The 25,354-nt window shown below is 35.5% G+C and overlaps 2 protein-coding genes across 9 annotated transcripts in view; one reads left to right on the top strand and one right to left on the bottom strand.

Annotated features, from left to right (window-relative positions):
* CDC42BPA (CDC42 binding protein kinase alpha) overlaps window positions 1–10,130 on the top strand; it is a 150,325-nt gene extending 140,195 nt beyond the window's left edge. For all 3 annotated transcript variants that reach the window (XM_058169811.1, XM_058171461.1, XM_058170638.1), the window contains 5 exons: window positions 1,010–1,133; window positions 2,398–2,515; window positions 3,168–3,285; window positions 4,763–4,920; window positions 5,927–10,130. In XM_058169811.1, coding sequence (XP_058025794.1) covers window positions 1,010–1,133; window positions 2,398–2,515; window positions 3,168–3,285; window positions 4,763–4,920; window positions 5,927–6,058 — 650 coding nt within the window. In that variant the 3' untranslated portion in view covers window positions 6,059–10,130. The remainder of the gene's footprint in view (window positions 1–1,009; window positions 1,134–2,397; window positions 2,516–3,167; window positions 3,286–4,762; window positions 4,921–5,926) is intronic.
* The window catches only part of COQ8A (coenzyme Q8A), a 106,983-nt gene that overhangs the window by 32,637 nt on the left and 48,992 nt on the right, over window positions 1–25,354 (bottom strand). For 3 of the 6 annotated variants that reach the window (XM_058174265.1, XM_058175011.1, XM_058176618.1), the window contains exons 9-16: window positions 24,876–25,016; window positions 22,860–22,941; window positions 21,891–21,984; window positions 21,503–21,644; window positions 19,436–19,543; window positions 17,829–17,894; window positions 16,407–16,493; window positions 14,879–15,012 (exon numbers count right to left, since the gene is read on the bottom strand). In XM_058174265.1, the coding sequence (XP_058030248.1) occupies window positions 14,879–15,012; window positions 16,407–16,493; window positions 17,829–17,894; window positions 19,436–19,543; window positions 21,503–21,644; window positions 21,891–21,984; window positions 22,860–22,941; window positions 24,876–25,016 (854 nt within the window). Of the gene's footprint in view, window positions 1–28; window positions 1,216–10,686; window positions 11,624–13,709; window positions 15,013–16,406; window positions 16,494–17,828; window positions 17,895–19,435; window positions 19,544–21,502; window positions 21,645–21,890; window positions 21,985–22,859; window positions 22,942–24,875; window positions 25,017–25,354 lie in introns of those variants that run through there. The other 3 variants (XM_058173482.1, XM_058175841.1, XM_058172683.1) reach the window with 3 other exon arrangements.

Here is a 25,354-nt window from a genome sequence, read left to right as displayed (position 1 = left end):
AGTAAAAAAAAAAATCCACTTCTTCAAATATAAGATATATTAATACTTCTTAAAATTATAGATCCAGATCTTTGAAATAAATAAAACTTTTATAAATGCAGTGATTTGGAAGTTTATAGCATTGTAGAGTTCCTCTCAGAAAGTTTCCATTGACAGAAGGGGACAATTATTTCAATTTCTTCCTTATAGTATTTATCTGTAAAGTACTTTCAGATTAAAAATTAACTACAGATAGACAATTAAATCATTGAGTTAGCATTGTGAATTCATTCTTGTTTTTTCTTGCCACTTCCCAGTAAGTGAACAATAGGCAATGTTTCAGTTAGCACCACAGAAGTTTTAGCAGGCAAATCTGGTAGTTAAAGGCTATGCAAGAAATATTGCTTGAGTAAACTTTTCTGTTTCAGTCTCCTAGAAAAACTTTCCTATTTGTTTTATTTTATAATTTCTAAAAATAAACATTTTTAAATTACCCATTTATTTTATATAACATGCAAGTATTTTTTGTATAGCACATCTACTTTAAACATAAAATTTTTCTTAGAAGAAATTCTGAATGCAAGATTTAACTCCACATTAGATGCAAACAAGAAGTAGAACTAAACACAGAAGTGGAAAGTTTTACCTTAGCCTTACATATTATTTCAATGATAATACCCATCACCACTATCACGCAGTCTTTGTCTCAGAACAAGATAATTTTGCCTCTGAAGTTACGGATGGTACAAGTTACATAGTAACTATTTGGGATGCAAAAATGGTCAGTTGAGAAAAAAGTCATTTCTTTCAAAGTCAGGGTTCTGTTTGTTTGTTTGTTTTTTCAAGCTGAATGTTTGCAGCTAATATATACTTAGTATAAACTTAGAGCCATAACACTATACTAGGTATTTCTATTTTTTCCATTGTTTTAGCATTAGCAGTTGTACCTAATTTAGAAAAGTTTTCTATAGCTAACCCTCTGCAGTGGGGAAAAAAAGTGATCCTGCTTGGATTTTTATGTTTCTCTTAGAGGGTGATGAGTTGGTGGTTCCTGAGACATCAGATAACAGTCGAAAGCAAATGGTCCGAAATATTAATAATAAACGGCGCTACTCATTCCGAGTGCCTGAGGAAGAGAGAATGCAGCAGAGAAGGTCGGTATTCAACCTGTACTTGTCTTCTGTCCATGCTTGTAGGCCGTGAAGACTGTCGTGTCCCGTCATTGTATTTTTTTTTCTTTGATTGTTAGAAAAAAAATGGATTTCTGGTCAATGCGTTCAAACATTTGTCTTTTCTGTTATATAGTATGCTTTATTTACATTATGTATAACCCAATACTTAAATTTATTTTAATTTAAATATCAATGCAAAAGAACTATTGTAAATTGGAATGCATGTCTCCAACTACTGTACATAAGTACATTTGTGTGTGCATGTGTGTATATACTGTATATATGACTGATAATAAAGTTTTACAAAAGAAATTTATATTGCTAATTATGCATATATTGTCCAGTTTTGATATTCTTTTTTTTACACAATTCCTATCTGATTCTCTGTAATATTTCCCAGTGCTCTGACGATAACAATTATTTTTCAAATTTTGTATAGTTTTCAGGCAGCAAAAGGGTCACCTTGCAAAGATAGCAATCAGACTATATGAAAATATTCAGAAAGGATTCTGATTTTTAAGAAAATACTTTCAAGAAATATAGAGTTAATGTTTCAGCATTTCTTATGTATAGGCTGTGCTGATAAAAGTTTGTATATAATTATGGGAAAACAGGGAAATAATTGAACTTGCTTGTTCTCAAATCAGCCTTTTTTTTAACTACTGTTGAGGCTTTTTTTAGACCTATTTATGACATAATCTATGATTAGGACCAATTTTATGCTGTCAAGTTTTCTAAAATGCTGGAAACACTCAAAAATTTTCCTTTGTATCCTACAATACATTGGCAAATTTCTCTAAAGCTCTTTAAATTATTGTAAGAGTAAAATGCAAAGAGTAGTGCTATATCCTTCTAATCCTTTTCTTTTCTTCTATCCTTCATCTCTGCCTCCATCTTTGCAGCATCCGATCATCACTGAGCCCACTTCTACACCTTTTCTTGAATGTTGTCTCAACTCCCTCTCGTAGTGCACTCTGAGACCCAGTAACCATTTGGACTTTTTATGAACATGGGCTGTTAAGCTTTTAAGCCAAACCTCTGTTCTTCCTGACCTTTTCCCTTCCATCAAGCTAACAGCTGAGATAGAATCAGTATCAGAATTTAAAGTACTTTTCTTTTAAAATTTAGCCAAATATTTGGCTATTTGATTTTCTGTTGTGGAATAATTTATGACTAGCATATATTTACTCTTTATATTTACAAATAGCCACTTCAACATACAATATCTGAATATTTTCTTTTGCAGAGAGATGCTGCGAGATCCGGAAATGAGAAATAAATTAATTTCTCACCCAACTAACTTTAACCATATAGCACACATGGGCCCAGGAGATGGTATACAGATCCTCAAAGACCTGCCTATGGTAAGTAAGCATAGCCTGGTGTAATGTATAACAAAAGCGAAATGAATTTGTCTGAAATATAATTTAATAAAATAAAAATAAAATGTATTGGTTTTCTGTCCTATCACAATTTACATACATGCAAACTTTGAAGCATCCATAGTATGAGTAAAACAACACAAATAAAATCATAGCATTAATGATCAACATAGCAATAAATGACAAAAGTAGGGGGAAAAAGATGGCACAAAAGGGAAGCATATGTTCTTCCTTTCATATTTGATGGAAGAAAATGCCATTTTGCGTGATCCCTTGACCCTCAGGTCAAAAATCTCCAACCTCTCATTTCTTTTTTTCAATTGCTTCTTTGCAATCAGTGCTGTCACTGATGGCCATTTGCTTATCACAGCTTTCCCCCAACCCACTCTTAACCCTGCTGTTGTGTTTCCCCCCCTTTTCCATCATAACTCTTCAGTAACCTGGCTGGGGAGGCTTGTAATTTAGCACATCCAAATCAATGGGGTGGATAAGCCTGGCATTTCATATGCCATTCTACCCCTGTACTTATTCATGAGTGAGTCAATCAGTCAAGGTCTTTAAATTCAAACCTTGTCGACTTGCTGTTTCTGTTTTGTATGTTTCTGTTTCTGACTTGCCTGTCTATGTGTTGCAGAACCTTCGGCCTCAAGAAAGTCGGGCAATGTTTAGTGGTTCTGTCAGCATCCCTTCAATCACAAAAACCCGGCCTGAGCCTGGACGCTCCATGAGTGCTAGTAGTGGTTTGGCAGCAAGTAAGTGTCTGAGCCTTTACCTTGGTGTCAGCCTCTTTCTATATTTTCCTTGAGAAGGGTGTACTGTTACCTCTGCATTTGTCTGCTTCCTGAAGAGTGTATTATGAAAGAGTCAGACATATTGGTGGTCAAGGATATACGGCCTTAAGAGCAAAGGGAATTTAGACAAGAATTGATGGAGAAAAGTTTAGACATTCTCTTTGGAGAAAATATAAATATGAAAGCAATGCAGACTCAATAATTTTCAAAGGCAATAACACTGGATTTATGTATATATAAGATGGCACAGTGGTTAGAATGCAGTACTGCATTCTACTGGCTGACTGCAATTTGGCAGTTCAAATCTCAACAGGCTAAAGGTTGACTCAGCCTGCCATCCTTCTGAGGTCAGTAAAATGAGGTCCCGGATTGGGGGCAATAGGCTGACTCTGTAAACCACTTAGAGAAGGCTGTAAAAAGCACCGTGAAGCGGTATATAAATCTAAGTGCTATTGCTATATGTTCAACAGTATATTTTTGTTCGTTTCTTAGTTAACTTTTGGAACTCCTTAATATTGAGAAGACACATGCTTATGAACTGAGATCAAGCAAATGTTCCATATTTTAAAAAAGGGGAAATATATTTGTTTTTGCCTATTTGTCATATTTCACTATTATGAAATATATATCAACAGAGTACCTAGAATAAAGCCTTACAATCATATGAAAAAGTATTTTTATTTCATCTGAATATGAAAAAGAGCTGCAGAACTGAGTACTAATCAAATTTAATTTTTTTAAAAGAAATGAGTTGAACCCAAGTCCTGATAATTACATGGAAGGGCCCATAGACTTTTCTTGGCAACAGTAAAGAAGTGTTAGCTGTACAACCACTTGTTACTCAGTGCATAATGCTGTAGAGAAGTATGAGGAACATTGATGCAGGGATTAAATTGCAAAAATATCAATACTATTGAAAGTATGGTTATATCTTATGAAAAAAAATGTACTTCAATGCATGTATCAAGTTTCATGTTCTGTACTGTTGTCATTATTGAAGTCATGGTACTGATGGAGGCCTAATCAGGATTGGTACTAGGAAATTTGCATAATATTTTCAGATATATTTCAGAGCTGCTGTTCATCTGCAATGAACTGCTATAGGAGCAACATTTCCAGAAATGTTGGCAAAATATTTGAGATTCGATGCAAGTGGAAGATGTTAAACCTCCCTTCCTATACTTTACCCCACCAAGCACTTTTTCTTAACCAACACAGAGATGTTAATTCAGCAATGCATATAAAATTGTTTTTATTCTTGCTGAAAGGTTGGGATGGACGAGGGAGAGGAGCCTTGATAGAAAGGCATGACGATGGAAAAACAAAACTGGCAACCATCAGTAAACCAAATAATGGTAAAGGGTGACAATGAATACTAGGGGTGATAGTTCTAATGCTTTTACATGGCATGTACTTAAATTCCTGGGTGCATTTCTAGGAACATCTGCACAAAATGGTAGTGCTTTGCGGAGAGAATTCTCAGGAGGTAGCTATGGAGCAAAGCGTCAGCCAATGGCATCCCCTTCAGATGGCTCTTTGTCTTCTGGTGGCTTGGACCAAGGCAGTGATGCACCAGTGAGGGAGTACGAGAGAGAGGTGGGTATAAATTCCAGTCTATGCTTAAAGTAATCAAAAACAGAGACATATAACTACTGCACTAGTCAATAATTGAAAGGGAAAATATTATTCTATAAAATATGACAAAAATTCCAGTAGCATGAATTACGTTGATAATTTTGTTACCAATAATTAAATAGCTTCCATGTTTTAGATCACAGCACCATCATATCAAGCCTGATTTATGAAAATTACATACAACGTATCTGTTAAGTCATCTGATCACAGAAGGCAAGCCTTAAAATTTTTAGATTTTTTGGTCCAGGGATCAATCCAAATTGTAAATTTGTCAAATGGGCTGTGGAAACAGCCACCAGCTGAAAAATGTTTTGTTGAACAAGCAAAAAATACTCCGAGAAACAATTTGGGGAGATTCTTGGTGTATGTATTACATACACCAATTGTTTAGGTGTATGTAATACAGTACAGTATGAACAAAGCCACTTCAGGAAATTACGCAAATAAACTTTTATATAAATGTGATTAGGCAGAGATACAGATACAGGAAAATAATCTAAAAATTAGATCAACAAATGTATTAATTGCCACTGAAGTTTATAACAACTCAATAAAAAATGTGTGCTTTTATATTTGGCAGATCGTAAATATATGTTCTACTGCATTAGTTGCAGCATTGCGTGGACTCAAAATGTCAAGAGCCCCAAAAAAGACCTTCTAGAAAGTTGCTTGTATAATTGTATAATGTGCTGTTTGTTTTCATCCCTCCAAAAGTTCAGACCAATGCGCTTGGGGAACAAAATTAGGAACATTCTCTTGATAAGGTAGAAATGGGTATTCTTCACTGCCTATTTTTGATAGGGTTGCTGGCGAGGCAGAGAAACGAGAGGTACCCCTTGGAACTCCGTTCCTTCCTTGTCCCTTCCTATAGAGGAAACCCCTCTATAGGTTTCCAAGCCTCCCTGTTTCCATTTGTTGCCGCACTATTCTTCACTAATATGTTCTCTTCACGTGTTTTGGGCTACAGGACTCTGACTCTCCAAGGCATTCTACAGCTTCCAACAGTTCCAACCTGAGCAGCCCTCCCAGTCCCATTTCTCCTCACAAGACCAAGAGCCTCTCCCTGGAGAGCTCGGACCACGTGAGTTGGGACTCATGAACTGCTTCAGCACTCAGATTTGACATCTCAGCAGCTTTTGGTCCCCATGATTCTCCATTTGCTCTCATTCTCATCTCCTCTCAGCTTCCCTACAAGAATCAAACTGTGGGTGGGAGGGTGAGGAAGAGAGTGTATGTGCCATAATTGGCACCAGTAGCGCAATTCTCTTCCCCTCCTAATAGCAGCCAGCAAACAAAAGAAAACCTTGGTGGAGGGCAGCACGGAGTTGTTGTTATATGAGAAATATTGGTATATTTCTATTATTATCAATTTTATTTCATAGGATTATGAAATTCCATTGTATGGCATATTATGCAATACACCACACTCCAAACAAAACATGGTAGTGTAGGCTGATATACACAATATGTAACAGGAAGCCAGATAGATTTGCTTTGGTACACGTAGACCCATATTATATTTTTTCAGGAATAAATACAGCAACATCCTCCATGTTTGATGATAGGGTGAAATTTGCCCTACTTAGGAAGATACACATGCTTTCAGACACTCTGAATGTCAGTCTGATTGCTACCAGTAAATCTTATTGATTTTGGGGAAAAATGATGCATATTTTACTATAATAGAGTTTAAGTAAATACACAAAATTAAGAGTTAGTACATATGTATATAATAAAAGAAAAAGCAGCATTGTAATGCAGCAGAAGATGGATTCCTATTTAAGAGATCCTTTAATTTAAAATTTGTGGTGTTCCTTTTTTCATACTAAATAATCTATGGATTGAGGGTGTGATCTGAATTTAGAACATGGCACTGGATAAAAAACACACAGCCTAGATGAAGACTCCATCCTCACAATTTTTGCTCTGTGACATTTCCTCCTTATCAGTAGAAAAACGAAAGCCATAAGCATCATTTTAAATTATCTCTGCCTGTTTCTGCCTGTTCTTTATTTTACAAGTAAAACCAATTGTTTACTAATACACGGATGAAGGTAAACTGAAGGGTGTCCAAACAATTATAGAGTCTCCTCAGCTGAAGTAAATGCAAATAGAAATGAATGAGCTTTTGGAAGATTAGGGCTAGGCTTTCAGACCCATTTTGCCTTTTAATCACCACAAGCTCTTAAGTAACTTTCTTAGTTAACTAACTACATTCACTGAATACAAGGATCATTCAGTCCGAAATAGAAGTTTGTAGTTTGTTCTTGATCACTGAAAGTTAACATGCCACTTGTAGAGTTGTACTCTGCTAAATTATTCAAGACTTCTAAAGATTTTCATTGTGGTCATCTGCTCGCCCATCCTGGTCCAGAGTGCCCATTGTCTTTGGTGTAGAATTTTGATGGTTGAATCTAATAGGGAGAGCTTAATCAGAGCACAGCATTTCTGTCTGAATAGTCGAGATCCATCGTCACCTAGAAAAGCAGTGGCAAAGACAACATGCAGATGGAGGGGAAAGGCAAACCCTTTTTTCTTCCGTGTTATTGAATAAAATGAGTACAGTTTGCATTTTCACACTAGACGAATGTGATTTTTCTTCTTGGAATAATTGCTTCTTTAGGCTAGACTGAAGCTCAAGTGGATAAAGTATTTAGGTGGTAATTTTTTTAAAAAAGTGTTTCTACAGGTTTTGTAATATATCATGGATATTGTCAAACAATTAGAGTTAACATCAGTGGAAAAACAACAAATCTGTAAGTTTCCTAGGTCACCTCTGAAAAATCATCAACTACAATCACGCCAAATTCTGGAAGATAGAGATCCCTGTCTCTAATCATCTAGGTGTATTCAGTCTGTTATTTTTGTGTCCTGGTTTGCATTTAGCTCTCGTATGCTGGGGAATAATTGGGAGTAGGAAGCAAACTTAAAATTTTGCTATTAAGCATTGTATCCTAAACCTGTCTGTTGAATTGACTTTATTAAGAATCTCAGAATTGTGGTTTTTTGTTATGAGTTAGAAACAAAAGATTTGAATTTCACTTAAACATACTAAAGGAATTTCCTGCAAGACTTCTCCAAGGAATTGACTCACAGTGACAAGAACAGCATATAAAATCTATTAGCTCTCATCTCCTTTGACAGTCGCTATTCCAAGATCCTGTTTCAACCCCTTTAGTCTTTCCTATAGCGATGCTCTTGTCATTGCTCCATACCATGGCAAAAAGGTTAGCATTCCCTCCACCCCTAATTGGCTGGTAGTTTTTTAAAGGCTTTTGGTTCTAGCTTTAAACTGCACCTGGCTTGCAGAATTATTGACTTCAGAAATGATCTTGGAAGCCCTCAACAAGTCCTATGGCAATCAACCTGTTTCACTTGGAGACATAGTTGTCACACATGCAAACAAGAGCTAAGGGAAAGGAATCTGCAGATTAGAAATAGTTTTACATAACATCGAACTATTTAATAAATGTAAGCACATTTCATCCTTCATTAGGATTTGTGACTTTGCAATACCAATCTTGATAAATTATTGGGTACTTTTTTCCGACTGTACCCATCATAAACACTCTTAAATCTCTGAAGAGTTAGCTAGTAAAGTTGAGGTTTCCTGTGATGCATTTCTCTGTTTTCATTCCTACATGATTCTTATTCTCCAGACACTTTCATGTGCTCTGATTGAATCCTGACTAATTTTATTAGGATCACTTTTGTATGCAACTTGAAGCTACATTGGCCCTTAAAGGAGAAGCTTGCTTTGAATTGATTCAGGCACTTCATTCATTGCCCTGTTATATTTAAGAGATTCAATAAATTGGATTATAATTATAACTGAACCTCAGATGGTTCACCTCTTGAGACTCTGTGTATTTAAAATAGAAACAATCTATACACAATATTCATGTTTCTTTTCAGAATATATTTCTATTGTATAATTTTGTCCTTCTGAATCAATCTTTCATTAATAGCTTTGTCTAAAATTTGACTGACAGGTTATTTTGTATTCCTATTTATCTTTTTTCTTTTCTTTTCTTAGAACAGCAGGGTTGGGGGGGGATTCACTATAACATTTATGTTAAACTCAGGTATTTGGAAACAGACTAATGTTTTAATATGATACATATTAATGCAATAATGTACTTTTGGGTATGTGATTCACCAGAGATACATCTTAAATTGCAAACAAAGCTTTTGTTCCAAAGTCAAAAACTTGGGAGATAAATTGAGTTAAGGATGGTGGATGTTAAAAATACTTGTGATTTTTCAGCTACCAGATTTCAGGGATAACATACACATGTGCAACAGCAGCAGCGATTACTCCTCTTTTCTTTCCTTGTCTGTTGTTTAATGAAAAGAAATTGGCTTGTTAGGATTATACCAGAGAGTTACCTCTTTATAACTGGGGTCCTTTATCTGGTGTACAGTTTGGAGTCCTCAGGACATGCATGTGCCTTCAGAGGAAGGTTATTGAAAAGCTTCTGGCAAAATTTAGTCCAGAGCAACAGGACTAATAATCAAGGTACTACCCTGTCACTTTCAAAGTGTCATCATTTGGATTTTCCTGGGAAACTAGGTTTGCAATTCTTCATCTATAGGGGCCTTCAGGAATTAGTAAAGCTGGGGACTTTAAATTTTGGGGGACCATATTGCATGTTAAAGCAATTCCACAAAAGAGAGTCATTGTTTTCCTTTCTCATTCTGCATAAAAAACATAGTCACACTGATGAGGAAGCAATTCACAACCAAAAAATGGTATTTAACAGAATTATACCTGCCTTTTTATGTACGATTTCATATCATTTATTTTTTAAAAAAAGATATTTTTAGGGATTTTTTTCATTGTAATATTGTTGTACAGTTTTGCATGGCCTAGATGTAATCACTTTTTTTGTTTTGGTTTAGAGTATAAAAGCTGACAAGTGCGCATGGGAGGGGGAAGTTTCTGCTTTGGCTCTTCTCACTCGTCTTTTTGATTCATGTCCTCAGTGTTGTAGAGGACATTGTAAGAGATTCTCTGCTCCAGAACAATGATGTAGATTCTATTGCACAGAAATATTTAAGGTGGGTCAGTCAAAGATGTAATAAGTGGCAGACCACCAATATTTTACATTGATAACACTTAATATTAACCTACTTTGATGTATTGCAATAAAACAGGGAAATACTAGAAATTCAGATCGTTTGTCTTCTTTTCCCTTCCCCCTCAGATCAATTTTATGGTAACAATGGGTCCATAAATTCAGCTATTAAGATCTTAATTTCTTACATTAGAAGTGCTGGGCCAGGAAACGTTAAGGAGTGGTTGCTCTCTTCCAAAGCATCTACTTAATTTAAACCATAGACTAATCAAACATTCTGTTCTTGTTTGCTCAATGCTGCTGAGGTTAAAAACATTTAAGATCATATTTTTTTCTCCAGCATGTGGTTTGCAAGCAATGAATCCAGATGAATATTGAATATACTGTTTTGTGAATAGAACTTAATGAATGGCTATTTGAAGGACAAACTAAACTTAAAAGTGTAAGGTCAATATTAATTTGCTCTTGTTTACTGATACACTGCAACAAACAGAAAACAGGAATTTATTGTGCGACCCTATAGATGCAGCTTTTTAGTTAGGAAAAAAAGAGCAGAACGGTGAGGGCATTTATTTTTTATTTTTTATTTGTTAAAACCTTGCCATCTCCACCCCAGCCCTCTTCCATCATAATACTATTTACCCAGTGTGCTATTTACAGTAGTTTATTTTATAGGAAACAATTAGGAAGGATATCTGATACAGTTGCTAAATATCAGTTGCAATGTACTTTATTCCTGCCCACAAACATTCCTGCCATTTCTAAAAATCTGCCACAGAAAAGCCCATGCCTTTTTCTACGGCAAGTACATTGTTAAATATCCTGATGGTTCTAACATAAAACTGCTGGACCACTTTTATTTCTCTAGACAAAATCAACCATACTTTCTCTTTAAAATAATTTGAATTCACATAACTTAACTAGTATTGGTATTGTCTTTGATTGTGAAGATGTAATGACATGTAGAACTTTAGTCATGAGATGTTCAGAGAATTTAGTGACCACATCACTACAGTGTGTATTTCTGATTCGCTTTGACATAGACCTGTGTTTCACTGAATCGCTCCTCCTGTTTGGAAAATCATTTCATAAATGTTGCATGAAGCACTGTCAGGTCAGGTGAAAGCAACCAGAACCACTTGTAAATAGTCGCAAACAGAAGCTTTATTGCTAGTCACCCATGTTACAGGAATCTCACCAGATTGACTGCATTTTCTTGGGAACAGTCAGATAAAGGCATCAAGGATTCTGGGGGAGCTTATTTTTTTGTGACAAGCAGGAAGAAAGTGGTTTTCTTCTCTTGGCATTAAATTTTTCAAATACATTCCTTGTAAATGAGATTGTTAATTTCTTTGATTAAAGGTATTTGAATAATCACATCTGGAAGAGTGATACTTTCTACAGTAATGTTAAATTCCTCAAAAAGCAGATTCCTATTGGCACTTAATATTTTTGGTTTAAGAAGCCCCTTGTCAGCTTTTTATACTCTTAGTAATGCTCATTTTTCATCTTTTCACACATTTCATCTCCCTCTTTAACTCTCTGATATTGCAGCGTAGAGTACAGAATTTTAAAATTTTTCTTTCCTGTTGGATGAAATGGAAGACTATAATGGTCTATTGGAACAATGCACCAGATTATAAATAATATTTTATAATTTACAAACATCTATTCATTTTTCTATGAACTTAGCACTTGAATTCCATAATATCCTTTCAATATAATCGCTTCAATACCATCAATTGTGCACTATGTGAATAACACAGTAAACAGCTCCAAAGAAATAAGATCAATTTATCTAAATATATAGAAGCAATCTGTAAAATATTTTAGGCAACAAGAGAGAGGTTTAGGACCAATGAAATAATAAAGTAATAAGTAGACACCCTTTCCAAATCCTTGCTAATTTGACAATGAATTATATTGAAAGGCAAATAGTGTGAATCAATAAAAATACTTATGCTATAGATTGGTAGAAAATATGACATGCATATCCTCTTCAGCAGCAATTTGATACACACACATATAGAGAATTGTCCACAAAATCTGCTTGCTATTGTTAAACCTTTTCTCACGATCACTTTGGTGCCTTAGGCGATAAGCCAAAATTGATGTAAATTGGAATAAATAATGGCAGACCTTCTGAAGCTCTGTCATAGTACTAGAAAGACATTTTTAACTACTGATGTATCCACAGCAAGACTCTTTCTCCATCATCCATTATCCTAAATTCTAATAATTGATTTAGGCAAGAGAAAGTGGGAAATCTTTGTTATTCCTTCCTTCCTGCAGGATTTATAGTTTCTGGTGTAGCATAAAGGTAAAAATTCAATTAATTTATTGTTAACACATTTAGCAACAGAATTAACCATCTTAAGCAGAAAGTATTAAAGGCATTATGGTAGGTCAGCAGTCAGCTAAAGAATGTCGCAGTTAAACTTTCTGGTTTCAAAAGAAATGTTTACTTTGATTATTCCAGGCCACAGGGTAACTTGCTGTAATTGATTATATGCCATCATTTTTGACCCTTAGCAACTACATAAGATATATTTTCTCAGGATGATCTATCCCTAACTTCTTTCAAAACTCTCAACAGTGGTATTCATCACCACTATACATAACTGAATCTACCTACCTAGTTGCTGGTTATCCTATTTCTCTTTTCTTCCACCATTCTCGGCATTAGATCTTTTTTTCCAGAGAGCTGAGTCTTTGCATAATATGTCCAAAATAGTTTAATTTGAACCTGGTTATTTGTGCCTCATCTGAGAATTCTGGATGGATTTATTCAGTGATCCATCAATTTGTTTTCTTGGCTGCCCATGGCATTCTTAGGAGTCTTCAACAACAACGAAGTTCAAAGGCGTCAAAACTCTTCCTAGTCTGCTTTCTTAAAATTCAGCTTTCCAACTTTTTTTGGTATTTCAATTCTTATGTTCAGCCAAATCTTATTCTTAGCATAATGGCAGTATTTTTTGACACACATTGTAGGGAAACAGTTTTCTAGAGGTTTTGGACAACTACTATCAGATCCAACTGCAGCAGGATCAATAGCAAAAGACCGTAGGAGGCACAACCCAAAACACTTGCAGAGTGTCAGGTTGCCTATACTTCAGACCAGAGCAATGTATCTTTAAAGTATTACTTTTAGTAAAATAGAGTCCAGATGAAGCCTGCTCATGCATTCAATCAACAAATTTTCAGAATATATAAAGGAAAAGCAGGACCACAAGATCTTTGGTAACAATTTCCTCTATTCTTTGTTAAGTGGGCATTGCACATCCTCATCTGAGGCTTTTCAAGTTATTAAAACTTTTTTGGGAACTGAGTTTGACTTTGGGGTTAAATTAACAATTATTTTACATAAAGATAGAAAGGTGAGGTATAAATTGAAAAATCAGGTTCAGATGAACACATGTAAATATCAAACTCTTCCTACTCAATGGATAGTGGCTGTAGTTTATTTGTGTTGAATTATGTCTAACATGCTCCTCCGACTGTCTAAAGACTAAAACAACAAAAAATACAAGATTCTTATCACTGAGACAATTAACTCCACCAACACAATATTTGCACAAGCACCTCTTTATTGCAAATAAGTTCAAAATTGAAGTTTCAAATTTTATGTCTATATATATATATATATATATATATATATATATATATATATATATATATATATATATATATATATATATATATATAGTATTGTGTGTGTGTGCGCGCACTGAGATATTTAAATGTAGATCATGCTTTTCAATGCAATTCTGAAACATAATTGATACTGAATATACATCTTCTGTCTTCATCAAAAGTTGCACTACCAAATATGAAGATGGAGAAATTAGAATTTTGCTCCTGGACTCATAAATGCCACTGAGCTTGGCTTCTCTAAATCTCCATTTAACGAGTAAACCCAATTTTTGAGACAACCTCGTTAATTACATTCCTTCTACTTATAGCTCAAAGAATCAAAGATAAACAACCAAATTTCAAGGTCAGATGTTCTACATACACCAATGAACTGTTTGTATCAGATTCTTTAAAATCCCGTTTTGTTGAGCACCAGAGACTCCACATATATATATTTCACACTGTTCTATAAGAAAATCCCAGACATTACAGACTCCCACCAAGTATCATACAAAAATAAGGTTTTGTTGTAAATGATGTTGGCATTCTATTCTTTGCAGTATGAAACTGCAGAAGAAAGCCTTTCAACTTTTGAAGGAAACTGAAAAAAATCTTGAAGATGGGGAAAATAACAAAGAAGTACAAATAAATTTCTATGCCAACTCATTTTGACTTATGTTCCTCCTCAGTATTTTTTTTTCTTTAAAAAAAGTCAACTCAGCTACTAATGTTAAAATATGAAAAAGATTGCCAAGATCTAGGACAGTATGAAATGCAGCAGTTCATTTTTGCCTCCACAGCTTCTAAACTAGCAAACCACTATTTTTTTTTATAAAACAGGAGATAACCTAAAATCTGGTGAGAATGTTGAGAGGGACTGTACCCAATAGAAGCACAATTTCCTCAGAATTATTCTGCTTCCAGAAGATCATCTGTTGCATTGCTAAAGCAATTCTGGAGGTGTGATAGGGAAGAAATAGTACTGTGGTGTGCCAGAGCTTGATGATTGGGCCATATTCATAAGACAAAAATATTTAATAGTTCTTTTGTGCCATTACTCGTTTTTGGTCTTTTTACTCCAGTATTTACTGTAGGCTTCTTGAAACATATTCTTGCATGAAATTTTGGCCTTCAGCTTGGAGCATATGAGAAAAGAGCCACCCATTTTTCGATGAAGAGAATAGGTCTCTTCTGGTGGAGGGACCAACCTGTGCTTCAGCATGACTGGAATTAATCCATGTATCTTTTCGGTAGTATTTTGACAGCCAAAATCAAAAGGTTCACTGGATGCAAAAGCTTCTCCAAGAATAAGGACAGCATCCAAGTGGGCATCTTCCATAGCCTGATTAAAAACAAAACAGAAAGTGATTGTGATTGGCTACTTCAAGCAGGTCTACTGAAAAGACAATGAAAGAATCAATAATCACCAACATAAATCAGACAAAAATGGTCTGACAAATAGCAGCAGTAGTAAAAATCCAGCTGTACTCAAGCTCTGGAATAATAACCCACAAGCAGCGATTCTTGGCTTAATATACAAAATAGACTCTGCCTTCTTAGCACAGATAAAGACAGTTGTGGCTGGCAATTTAGTGCAGAATAATAAATGCAGTGCAAGTCTTAAAAAGGGGCAGATACATGACATGCTTATCCCCTAATCTGGTTAGATGGAATTTGAACAACCAGGGTAGCATATAATTCCAATCCAATTCTACGTATTTTTAAGCGAACGTACACTTAGAATAGGGAATATGATTCTATAACTATAGCTTTTTCAATACAAAATCAATACACAGACCTCAAATTATGGAGAACAGCAAAGAGAAAATTCCCTAGTTTATAAACCAGCCCCTCATCCATTTATTTATAAAAAAAATTCAGCTGAAATCCTTTCCTTGTTATATAAAATGGGAAATTGCTGCCTGTTACTAAATTTTGAGTTTTCAATATTATATAGAAAGTTAGCACCTGCTTCTGTAAGTGTGCAATGGCTTAACTTAGATTGAATTTTTCCGTTTTAGACTGTTTTCTATAAAAAGGCTCAAGCCAAATCTGAAAAAGGATCACTTGAGAATGAAGACTCTTTTCAAGATCAACAGGACACATGTTTGTCCTGCATAGATCAGCAGCTAAAGTAGAGTTTCTGGATTATCAAGATTTCTTAACATGATAAACTATATGAGGGAAGAGAAAGAGGGTGACTTATGATTCAGCAGTTGCAGTGATTTTCAGGTTTTGGAAATATACTTCTTTTTATTACCACCTTAGAATTTTGCCTGCTTGTGAGCAAGAAACTGGAACCACAGCTTAAACCAACTAAGGCTTCCAGATTAGTTTTAGCTATTTATGCAAAAGGAAGAGAAGCAGATTGGAAGTGGTTTCTGCTCATCACACATTAAAACAGAAAACACTTTGGCAACCTATTAGATTGCAATGTAACAACTGAGTAGCTATGAAAGAAACCAAATGTTAAAAAGTTATGGTATTTATGTAGTTACTTACCATGCACATCTAAATTATATTGAAGTAACTAAAATATATTTACAATCCCCAAGGCATGTCACAACTTTAGAGCACCCCTAATGTTTGGAAGTTGAAAAATTTGACACCCTATAAAACAGCAGACATTTTTGTGTGTAAGAAGGGATATTTGTTGCATTCGCTTCTACTGATTAAGAAAATCAAACTCAACTCATAGTGGTGGCAAAGTAGGGACTGTTTGGTTCTGCAACATACCTTGTTTTCATAGCCAGTTAAAAATTTCATTTCTATTGATTTCTTTAGTACTCTCTCTCTGTCCATGTCAGCAGCTGCTTTGATTAACTATAAGAGGAAAATAATCAAAAACAAATCTAATTAGGCATTTTTTGCAGCCAAGAAAAGCATTTATTTCACAAGGAAGCAAGTCACCCTTGTAATATCTTAGTAATTCCTAAAAGGTATTGGCTTTAAAAAGCAAGAGCTTCTGCTGTCTCCCAAAACATGTAAGGCAAAAATTTGATCCCAAGTTTCAGGATAAATATCTGAATATTTCTTCTGAGAGGTCAGTACCAGGAAACTAAAGTAAGAGTTCCAAAAGGAACACAAAAAGACCTAAAAAAAATAATGTGATTTTTATCACAGAAACCTGTATTAGCATCTGGATCCTATTGAGCAGGGGTGTCACACTCACGTTGTCACAGCAGTGTCACATGATGTATCGTGACTTTTTTCCCCTTTGCTAAACTGGGCATGGGTGTGGCTAGTGCATCACGCATCCGGGCCGCGAGTTTGACACCCCTGCTGTAGAACAAATATCAAACAATTGTTCATATATAGCTGATCAGATAGCCATTTTTCCCTCTATGGCAATTTGATATAATATAGGATGGCTGGCTATCATGATGTTTAGTTAAATATGAACAACTGTTTGATATTTAATATTAATATTATCCATTTGGGGTGAGAAACATGTAAATAGGACAAGAGGACATCCTTCCTCAGAAGAAAAGTGTGGACTTATTGATTAAATATTTTTGATTCTCTTTTAGAAGGCAAAGACAAGAAAAGTAATGTTATGTTGCCTGTGATATGGAGTAACATACTCTCAGAGTTTGAAGATACACATGTAGACCTTGGGTTACAACCGTTCATTCAGCAACTGTTAAAACTGAGCCAAGCGAATGGTACTTACTATTACAATTGAGTTGAGCAAATGGTGCTTAAAACCGGTCCTCAGACTTCTAAGCATCATAGCATCCCTGCAGACACAATTGGATCCAGGTGTCTGGCTCACGATTATGACATCAGTGAGCCATGGTCATGTGATCACTATTTCTGACATTCATTGCCAACATCCCACAAACAAAGTCAACAGGGAAGTCGGCAGGAAGTTGGAAGTTGTGATCATGTGAGGGTCTTGCTTAATGATCAATGTGATACTTGATTAACAATGTCAACCAGGACTGCTAGAACTGCCATTGCTAAGCAATGCAGCCACATGATGTGCTGTATGACCATGTCTCTTAGCAATGACAGACCAGCTCCAATTCCCACTGAACCCAAGGACTACCTTTAAATTGAATTTAAAAATTTAAAAATCACAAAAAAATATGCAACAAAAAGCATCCACTTGTCGCAAGCCCCACAACAGGCTCCACAGCAATTCATAGCCCTTACTTCTATGTAGGTATCTGTGAACTTCTCATCAAAGCCACGTGTTGCTCCAAAATCCAGAAGTGCCACCTAGAAAGAGACATGTACAAAATTTTCTGAATGAAAGCAGAATTATTCCAGAGGGTTCATTTCTAAATGAATGGTCTGAAATAACGTTTATTCTAGTTTCTCAGAAGTTACATTCTTCATCTATTTTTCATTGGAATGGCTGAAAAAATCCTAAAATGATACCATTACAGTATCTTACAAAATAGCACATCTTATAATAAGCATACTACTGGATAAATAGAGCAGTAAAATATTTGATAGCAGCTGAAAAGGCGTATATAGGTAGTCCTCAACTTACAACCATCCATTTAGAGATTGTTCAAAGTTACTTATGACCAGTTTTCACACAACTGCTGCAGCATCCAGACTGTCACATGATCAAAATCTGGGCACTTGACAACTGGCATGTATTTATGACAGTTACACTGTCTTTGTGTCATGTGATTTGTAATCTTCCTAGCTGGGGAAAGCCACATTCACTCACTCAATTCACTTATCAATTGCAATGATTTGCTTAACCAGTCCAGGGCAAAAATGGTTGTAAAATGCAGCACAACTCATTTAACTGTCTTAGCAATGTAAATTTTAGGCTCCATTGTGGTTGTAAGTCGAGGACTATCTGTAGTACAAGTAGGCTATTGGGTAGGCTATTCATAGGCCAGGCTACGTAGGCCAGGGTACAGAGACCAGGCTTCGTTGTCTTCTTGTCTCTGCAGTGGAAAGTTGCAGTTTGACATTTCAGATAAAGGACAAAGACCCTTCAATGACCAGAAGACACTGAACTTCAGCATAATGTGCCTCCTCGGTGATCAAGATAATCAGATCCTGCATGTTATTTATCTAAGTTACCCTATACCGAGTACCAAATCTCCAATCAATGGTATCTAGAAATTTTGTTAAATGATAGGTGTCTGGAAATGGCATTTTTAATTACCAATTTTTGCATGTCAGTCCTAAGGCTGCAGCATATTCCGATTAATAACAGAATTCCACCATAAAATTAAACTGTTACAATACAGTATCTTTGGACTAAACAAGAATTGTTTTAAGTTACATTGCATAGGCCTTGGGCTCTAATTTAAATTTTGTTTTGTACTCTTCTGTTCACCTTCAGAGTAAAAGGAAGACAGAGAGCATCATAAAAATACTGTTCAATTTCTATAATCCAGAATTTTTATTCTCTCAAGTTTTCCCCCCAAATCCTTATATAGTTTCCTTAGCTAGAGAACCAGTATATTTTGGCATAAAAGTAACATTTCACCATCCTTCTTTTCCTGAAATATGTGGGTGCTAGAGAGTACAAAGCTTCTTCTGAAACACAGACCCTATGGATGACAAGATGACAAATATTGTCTGGTCTAACCAAAGTTTCATAGGAACCAAAAAATGGCTGGAATGACTCAGAATCCTCTCCATACTACTAGAGCCCCCTCACCCCAAAACTGATACATACTTTAAAAGCAGGTGTCCACTTATCCTACTGCAAAGCTACTGGAAATAATGTAAAGAGGCAAAAAGAAAATAAATTCTAGAGTGTGCATTTCAACTTTCCGGGAGCTTACCTTGTGCAATTCTGGGTCATAGAAAAAGTTCGACCAGTTTGGATCAGTCTGCATGTACCTGAACTCAAATAGCTCCCTCAGGCACAAAACCAATATGTTGTGGCAGATCTGCAAATATAATCACAAACAAAACAAAGTGGAATATAAGTAAAAAATAAATAAAGCAATATATACTAGGAATAAGCAAATCATTGAAGATACAGTTCAAGATAGATGCTATGATTAGATTCCAATGTACGATTCAAGATGCAAAAGCAACTTGATCTGATAAAAGATTTGACTACTCTATAATGGAGCAGGATCAAAACATCTGTAGCAGCTTCCTCAGCAGTAACGGTAAGCCTAAGGACATAAACCATACAAAATTACAATTCAATAACTATAATACTGGATATATGAAATATTTCTTCTCTTTTAAAGCAGAACTTGCACAATGAGGAAAAACCAGCATTATTGCTTTACAGCTGACATAGTTACAGAGAACTTGCATTCTTCTACAGCTTGAAAATTAAAATATTCAAAAGCTTTTTTTCAGAAAGGAAGCTTTTACTAAAAATCAAAAAATGCACTGCCATCTGACTATTTGTTTTTCTAGACTTTATGGATTTTTTTAAAGGGGGGGGGTATCATTATTGTATAATAGTGATATTCTAATATTCTGTGACACGTAAGAAAATAGTCCATATTATACACAGTTTTCTAATAAGCACACCACCCTAGATACTCAAATTATTATAAAAAACATTTGCTTGAAACAAGATATAGACAAGTAGCAGAAAGGAAACATGAACATAAACATTTTGTTTTACCTGGAGGGGTTTGAATAGAAAGAATGAAAGGGCATGGAAAGGGAGCTAAAATAACTAATAGAAGACCAAAAGAGTTGCAAATGAACAAGAGAACAAAGACTACCACAGACCACACTAAGCTAAGAAAAGGTAAAATTTAGAAAAAGCAATGTATTTCAACTGACCCAATCTAAAATAGAAACTCAAAACACATTTTTTTTCATTCTGTTGCTTCTAACAAACAAGTTGTGTGTTTTGTGGGCAGCTGTGCTCAAACAACACAATTCTAGTAGCACTACATGGTTACATTTATTCAGACAATAATGCAAGCCTATACAGATAATCTTACCCAATTACTAATATTGGTGCAAATATGCTCTAGGCTGACAATTGGTACATGTTTACAGCTTCCTACAGGATATGTTAAAACACCAGGACAAGTCTGTCAGCCATTGCGGGATTGTCAGACCTAATGTTAACTCTCTATTCCTTGCCATATTCAGTTCCAATTCCTCCTTTGTCCATGCTTCAACTCTCCTCTGTCTCTTGTTTACTGACAGTACTTTTCCATCAGCCTTGGACAGCTAGAATTGCCCCTAACTTGGAAACCTATATTTGGGTGCTTATGCAATAAGAAGATGATGCATTTCTCATTACTTGGCCAAGGAAATAGAAGGTGAACTTTTCTGGCAAGCTTGTCGTTCTACTCACAAGGTCACAAAGCTGTTTGACAGGAACAGGCATGAAAAAAAAATGTTCAGCAGCAGAGAATAGTCTGCCCAGAATATTATTTGCCCTGTATTCAGAATTATTTTTGAGTTTTGTTAAACATTTCCAATAGCTGGAAAAGAGATCTCTTGAAAACTTCATATATACATTCATTCTTAATTAATGAGTAAAATCCAACAGATAATAGCCTTCCGTTTATAGATAACCTTCCAGATGAAATTCAGTGTTTGAAATGCAGAGCTTGAAAAATCTTGAAGTATCCCAAAAACCCTTTTTATTGGAGACACAGATTTAAAGAGTTAAATCAACAGTTGCAAAAAGACTTCCATATCTTCTTACTTGAAAACTGTTCCAAGCGAAGAACTAAACTGACTCTGTAATATCGTTCCCAATGAAACAAAATGTGCTCAACCACATAATTAGATTATAAGCCTTACCAGAGCTCTAACCTACAGACTTCACAAGTGTCTCTTACAAAATGTTTGAGAAAGAAGTCAGATTGTGGCTGTTTACAGGTCTTCTTTTGTCATCAGCGAAGATGAAAGAGTACCTCATTCCGAATTTCCTGGCTTAGATCTTCAGCCTGATCCAGTGGAAACCCCGACACAAGTTCTGTTGTAAGGACACGCTGACCACACAGCTCATCTACCACAGCAGGGACGTAAAAGAAGGGATGGTCCTTGAGCAGCTCCCTGAGTGGCAACAAATTGATGAAACATCTTAAAATGTCTGCGCAATTTGATCAGCAAATATTAAAGTGTTTTATTCAAGACATTCACTCTGTTTTGCAGCCTTTTCTTTTAGCTTCAGATACTCCCAAAAGTTACATTAACATAAAATTGCATTCACCATTTGCAGCATAAATGTATTACTGTACCTCCCCAATAATGCTTCCTAAAAGAGGAAGATCAGGAACAAAGAGAGGCAGAGGATCTTACCTGAACTTCTTGGCACAGGCAGCCTCTCTCTTGTAATCACATTCCAGGGCCAGTTCTCTCCTTAGAACTTCAATCAGGTGTTCGGGGAAAAGACCTAGATGCAAAAGAAAAGGGGAAAGAATTAGGTTTAAACTGGCATCTTGGCTTATATCTACTATGAGATTAAAGCCATCCTTGATATGGCATAAATAGGGCAAGTATGGGAAACCATTGGGCACCATGTCCATAACTAAAGAAAACAACACATTAAAAAAAGCTGGAAGTCATTCTACCCCACCCTTTCATTATCAAAATTAATAAAGGTACAAAATTGTGTTCAATATTCTTTTTTTTATTGGCAGTTTGTTGGCCACAAACTGCCAACAGGACAAAGAATACTATATTACACAACAAGCTAATCTTTCATCTTCTCTCTCTGCTTACTTAAAATTAAGCATGAATGCTGTGTTCTTTCACAGATGTGGTCATTTTTTCAGATATGTAAAGCATAAGTACACAGAGGCTAAAGCCATCAACTGTGCATCTTAATTTTTATGCTAAAATTGTCTTTTGAACATTTTATATGGCTACCCATTTCACAGTGATTATTTTGGGCAATAAAAAAAGATTAAAACAACAATAAAATAATAGTTCACATAACTAATAATAGTTCAGCGTCAAGGAAAATTCTTCCCAATTTACTACAACCAACTAGCAGAGTTCATTAACATCCCTACCCAAATGCCTACAGGAACAACCAGGTTTTAAGTTGTTAAAAGGCTAACAGTGTGGGGCCCATCCAAATCTCCCTACTCTGTTATGCTGTAGTTAACAGTGGGGAGCACTTCTCAAAAACATAGAGGTTTTCCCAATTGCAGAATCTGCTTTAGGAGTATCATTTAGAAGAGGAAAAGAGATGAAGCTTCCCATCAACTCTTTCAACACAAACCTCTGAAACCTAACATTCCCTCCCTCTTGGAACAATTTTACCTTCTGGAAGAACATTGCTCATACTCAAGACAGTCATCAGGTTGCTGACATCACTGTTAATGCTATGGGCCACTCCTGGATACTGCAAGACAGAAAAGGACAATGATGAGCAGAGAATTGATTCTGAATCTTAATACCCTTTAAATTAGCGGTAAGAAATCTGTAGTGTTCCTGATAGTGTGAAGCCAGAACCACGCAGTCCCAGGTCATATGTCAATAATAAAGAGATATTTTTTCCAAATATTTCTAAGGTCATTCCTGCTTTCTTGCCCACTTAAAGCATCTAATTATGCATATACATAACTGAAATATCATTCTTCATTAAGTCTAAAGAATATAATAATGGTTTGGGCTTGGCATAGAAAAAAGAACAGAGGATCTTAAGGGGCTGCTTATTACCAACTCTGATTCTTGGCCAATCTAGCTTTATAATATCTATACTGACTGCTAGCAGACTTACAAATGCAAGTCTTCCCCACTATTTTCTGGAGAGGTATATGAAAGATATTAAGATCTTTGCTTATAAATTATGTTTTCTGCGGGTGGGGGGGAATGGCCTTTCAATATTTAGTTATCAATTAGCAAAGGGTCAGCACAAAATCCTTTATAAGGGCTCTTTATATTCAGAATAATCTCTTTTCCATTATGCAGTTCTATAAGTAGAAATGTTGTGTTTAGAAATATAACTAATCTCAAAACCCGGAGGTAGAAAATGCAGATACATTACTATGCTGCCTCCTTTTTTTAAAGAGTGAAAAGCCACCTTCACATTTCAATATTTTTGCTCCAGATGGTTGACTGACACAAACAGTTTAAAGAACAGTTCAATTCCTCCTATCTTAATCTAGATTGCTAGATTTTAAATAAATACTGTTGAAAAACAAGTAGCAATGTAGCCACAGATAGAAATGAACTCCGACAATCAAGAATTATGCCAACTTCAATGCCAGGATTTCCATACACAGAATGCTTTGCATTTGTTATTCTCAGAATTAGATACCAGATGCAAATTCAGATAGTCAGTTTGATCAACAGGCATGGAAAGTTAATACACATGAACCAAGCATTGGCAATTGTCATAGCCAAAGAATAAATCTAAGATCATATCTCAATTGATCTCAAGTTGTGAAGGCCTGACGCAGTCTAAGCTGCCCAATAAAGAAGCTCATTTTCCCCTGACCCACTCTGATTTCACCATAAAAGGAAAAGGCAAATGCAGTTACTATGCTTAACTGGCAACAAATAATTATTGCCTTATATACAAAGAATGTTCAACCCAATTGCCTATTCTAAAGTTAAAATTAAATATGGGATATTTTATAACAAAGTAGTTGATTTTTTTCTTAGTTTTCAGAATGTTTTAAATGAAACAATCATCAAGTAGTACTCAGATTCGGATCATTACCAGTGTATGTTTGTGTTATTTTTCTTTCAAATAAGACAAAAATGGTTTCCTATTAACTTCATCTGGAACGTTTTTTCAACTTCCCATTTCATTTACTCCTTTGGGATTTTTGGCTTAATTTATTTTATTGGAGGTATGTTCCAATAAACAGGTGCATATGTTTTTGAATTCTATTTCTAATATGAAATTTGTATGGCGCTCTTCCTAAATATCAGAAGGCTAAACAGTGGCAGAGCTCAGGAACACTGGTAACCTCCAGCTAGTGGACCCAACAAAAAGCTAGAAACATTATCCCCAGCAGCAGTATTACTGCCAAATATATTATCAGAAAACACATTTGGGATAAATACTGAAGCTAACAGCCCAGTGGTAAAATCTGAACTGGTTTGCTACCAGTTCAGTGGCCGCATATACACACTGTGTGCCAAACACACATTGTGTGCACATGCACAATGTGCGCCAAAAGGAGGCTTAGGAAGGTAAGCAGAACAGTTTCACCCAAACTGGTAGCTTTTTTTTTTTTACTGCTGGTTCACCTGTATTTATTTATCACTACCGATTCACCCGAACCGGAACGAACCGGTAGCATTTCACTCCTGTACCAGCCCCACCTGGATTTTCATGGCAACTTCTTTGCCGTTCTTCAAACGAGCTAAGTGAACTTGTCCAATAGAAGCTGCAGCAAAAGGTCGCTCTTCAAAAAACTCCAATTTATCACGCCAGTTAGGGCCAAGATCATTGTTCAACGTTTTCTAGTAGCAAAATAAGAACAAAAAATTTTACATTATCTAAATATAAATTAGACTTTCTTATATATTATATTATAAGATATGGACTATTTTAAACAAACATCAACAATGTGTTTCAAAGCCACTGGTAATTTACTTGCACAATATGCCCCCCCACCCCCAAAAAACCCGTTCCTTACAAAGTAAAGAGCTAATCTTAAAAAAAATAGCAGGCAGAGCTTTTATGGCTACAATATAGCAAGAATAGGCCCTGTGTTTCACCTGTTTGCCTAAGAATACCATCGTCTGAATAAGGAGACATTGTCTAAATGATAAAAATCTGATTTCTAGTTCAGTTCCCA

Source organism: Ahaetulla prasina, chromosome 1 (assembly GCF_028640845.1).
Source record: "Ahaetulla prasina isolate Xishuangbanna chromosome 1, ASM2864084v1, whole genome shotgun sequence".
NCBI classification, from domain to species: Eukaryota; Metazoa; Chordata; class Lepidosauria; order Squamata; family Colubridae; genus Ahaetulla; species Ahaetulla prasina.
This window is presented reverse-complemented; position numbering and strand designations above follow the sequence as displayed.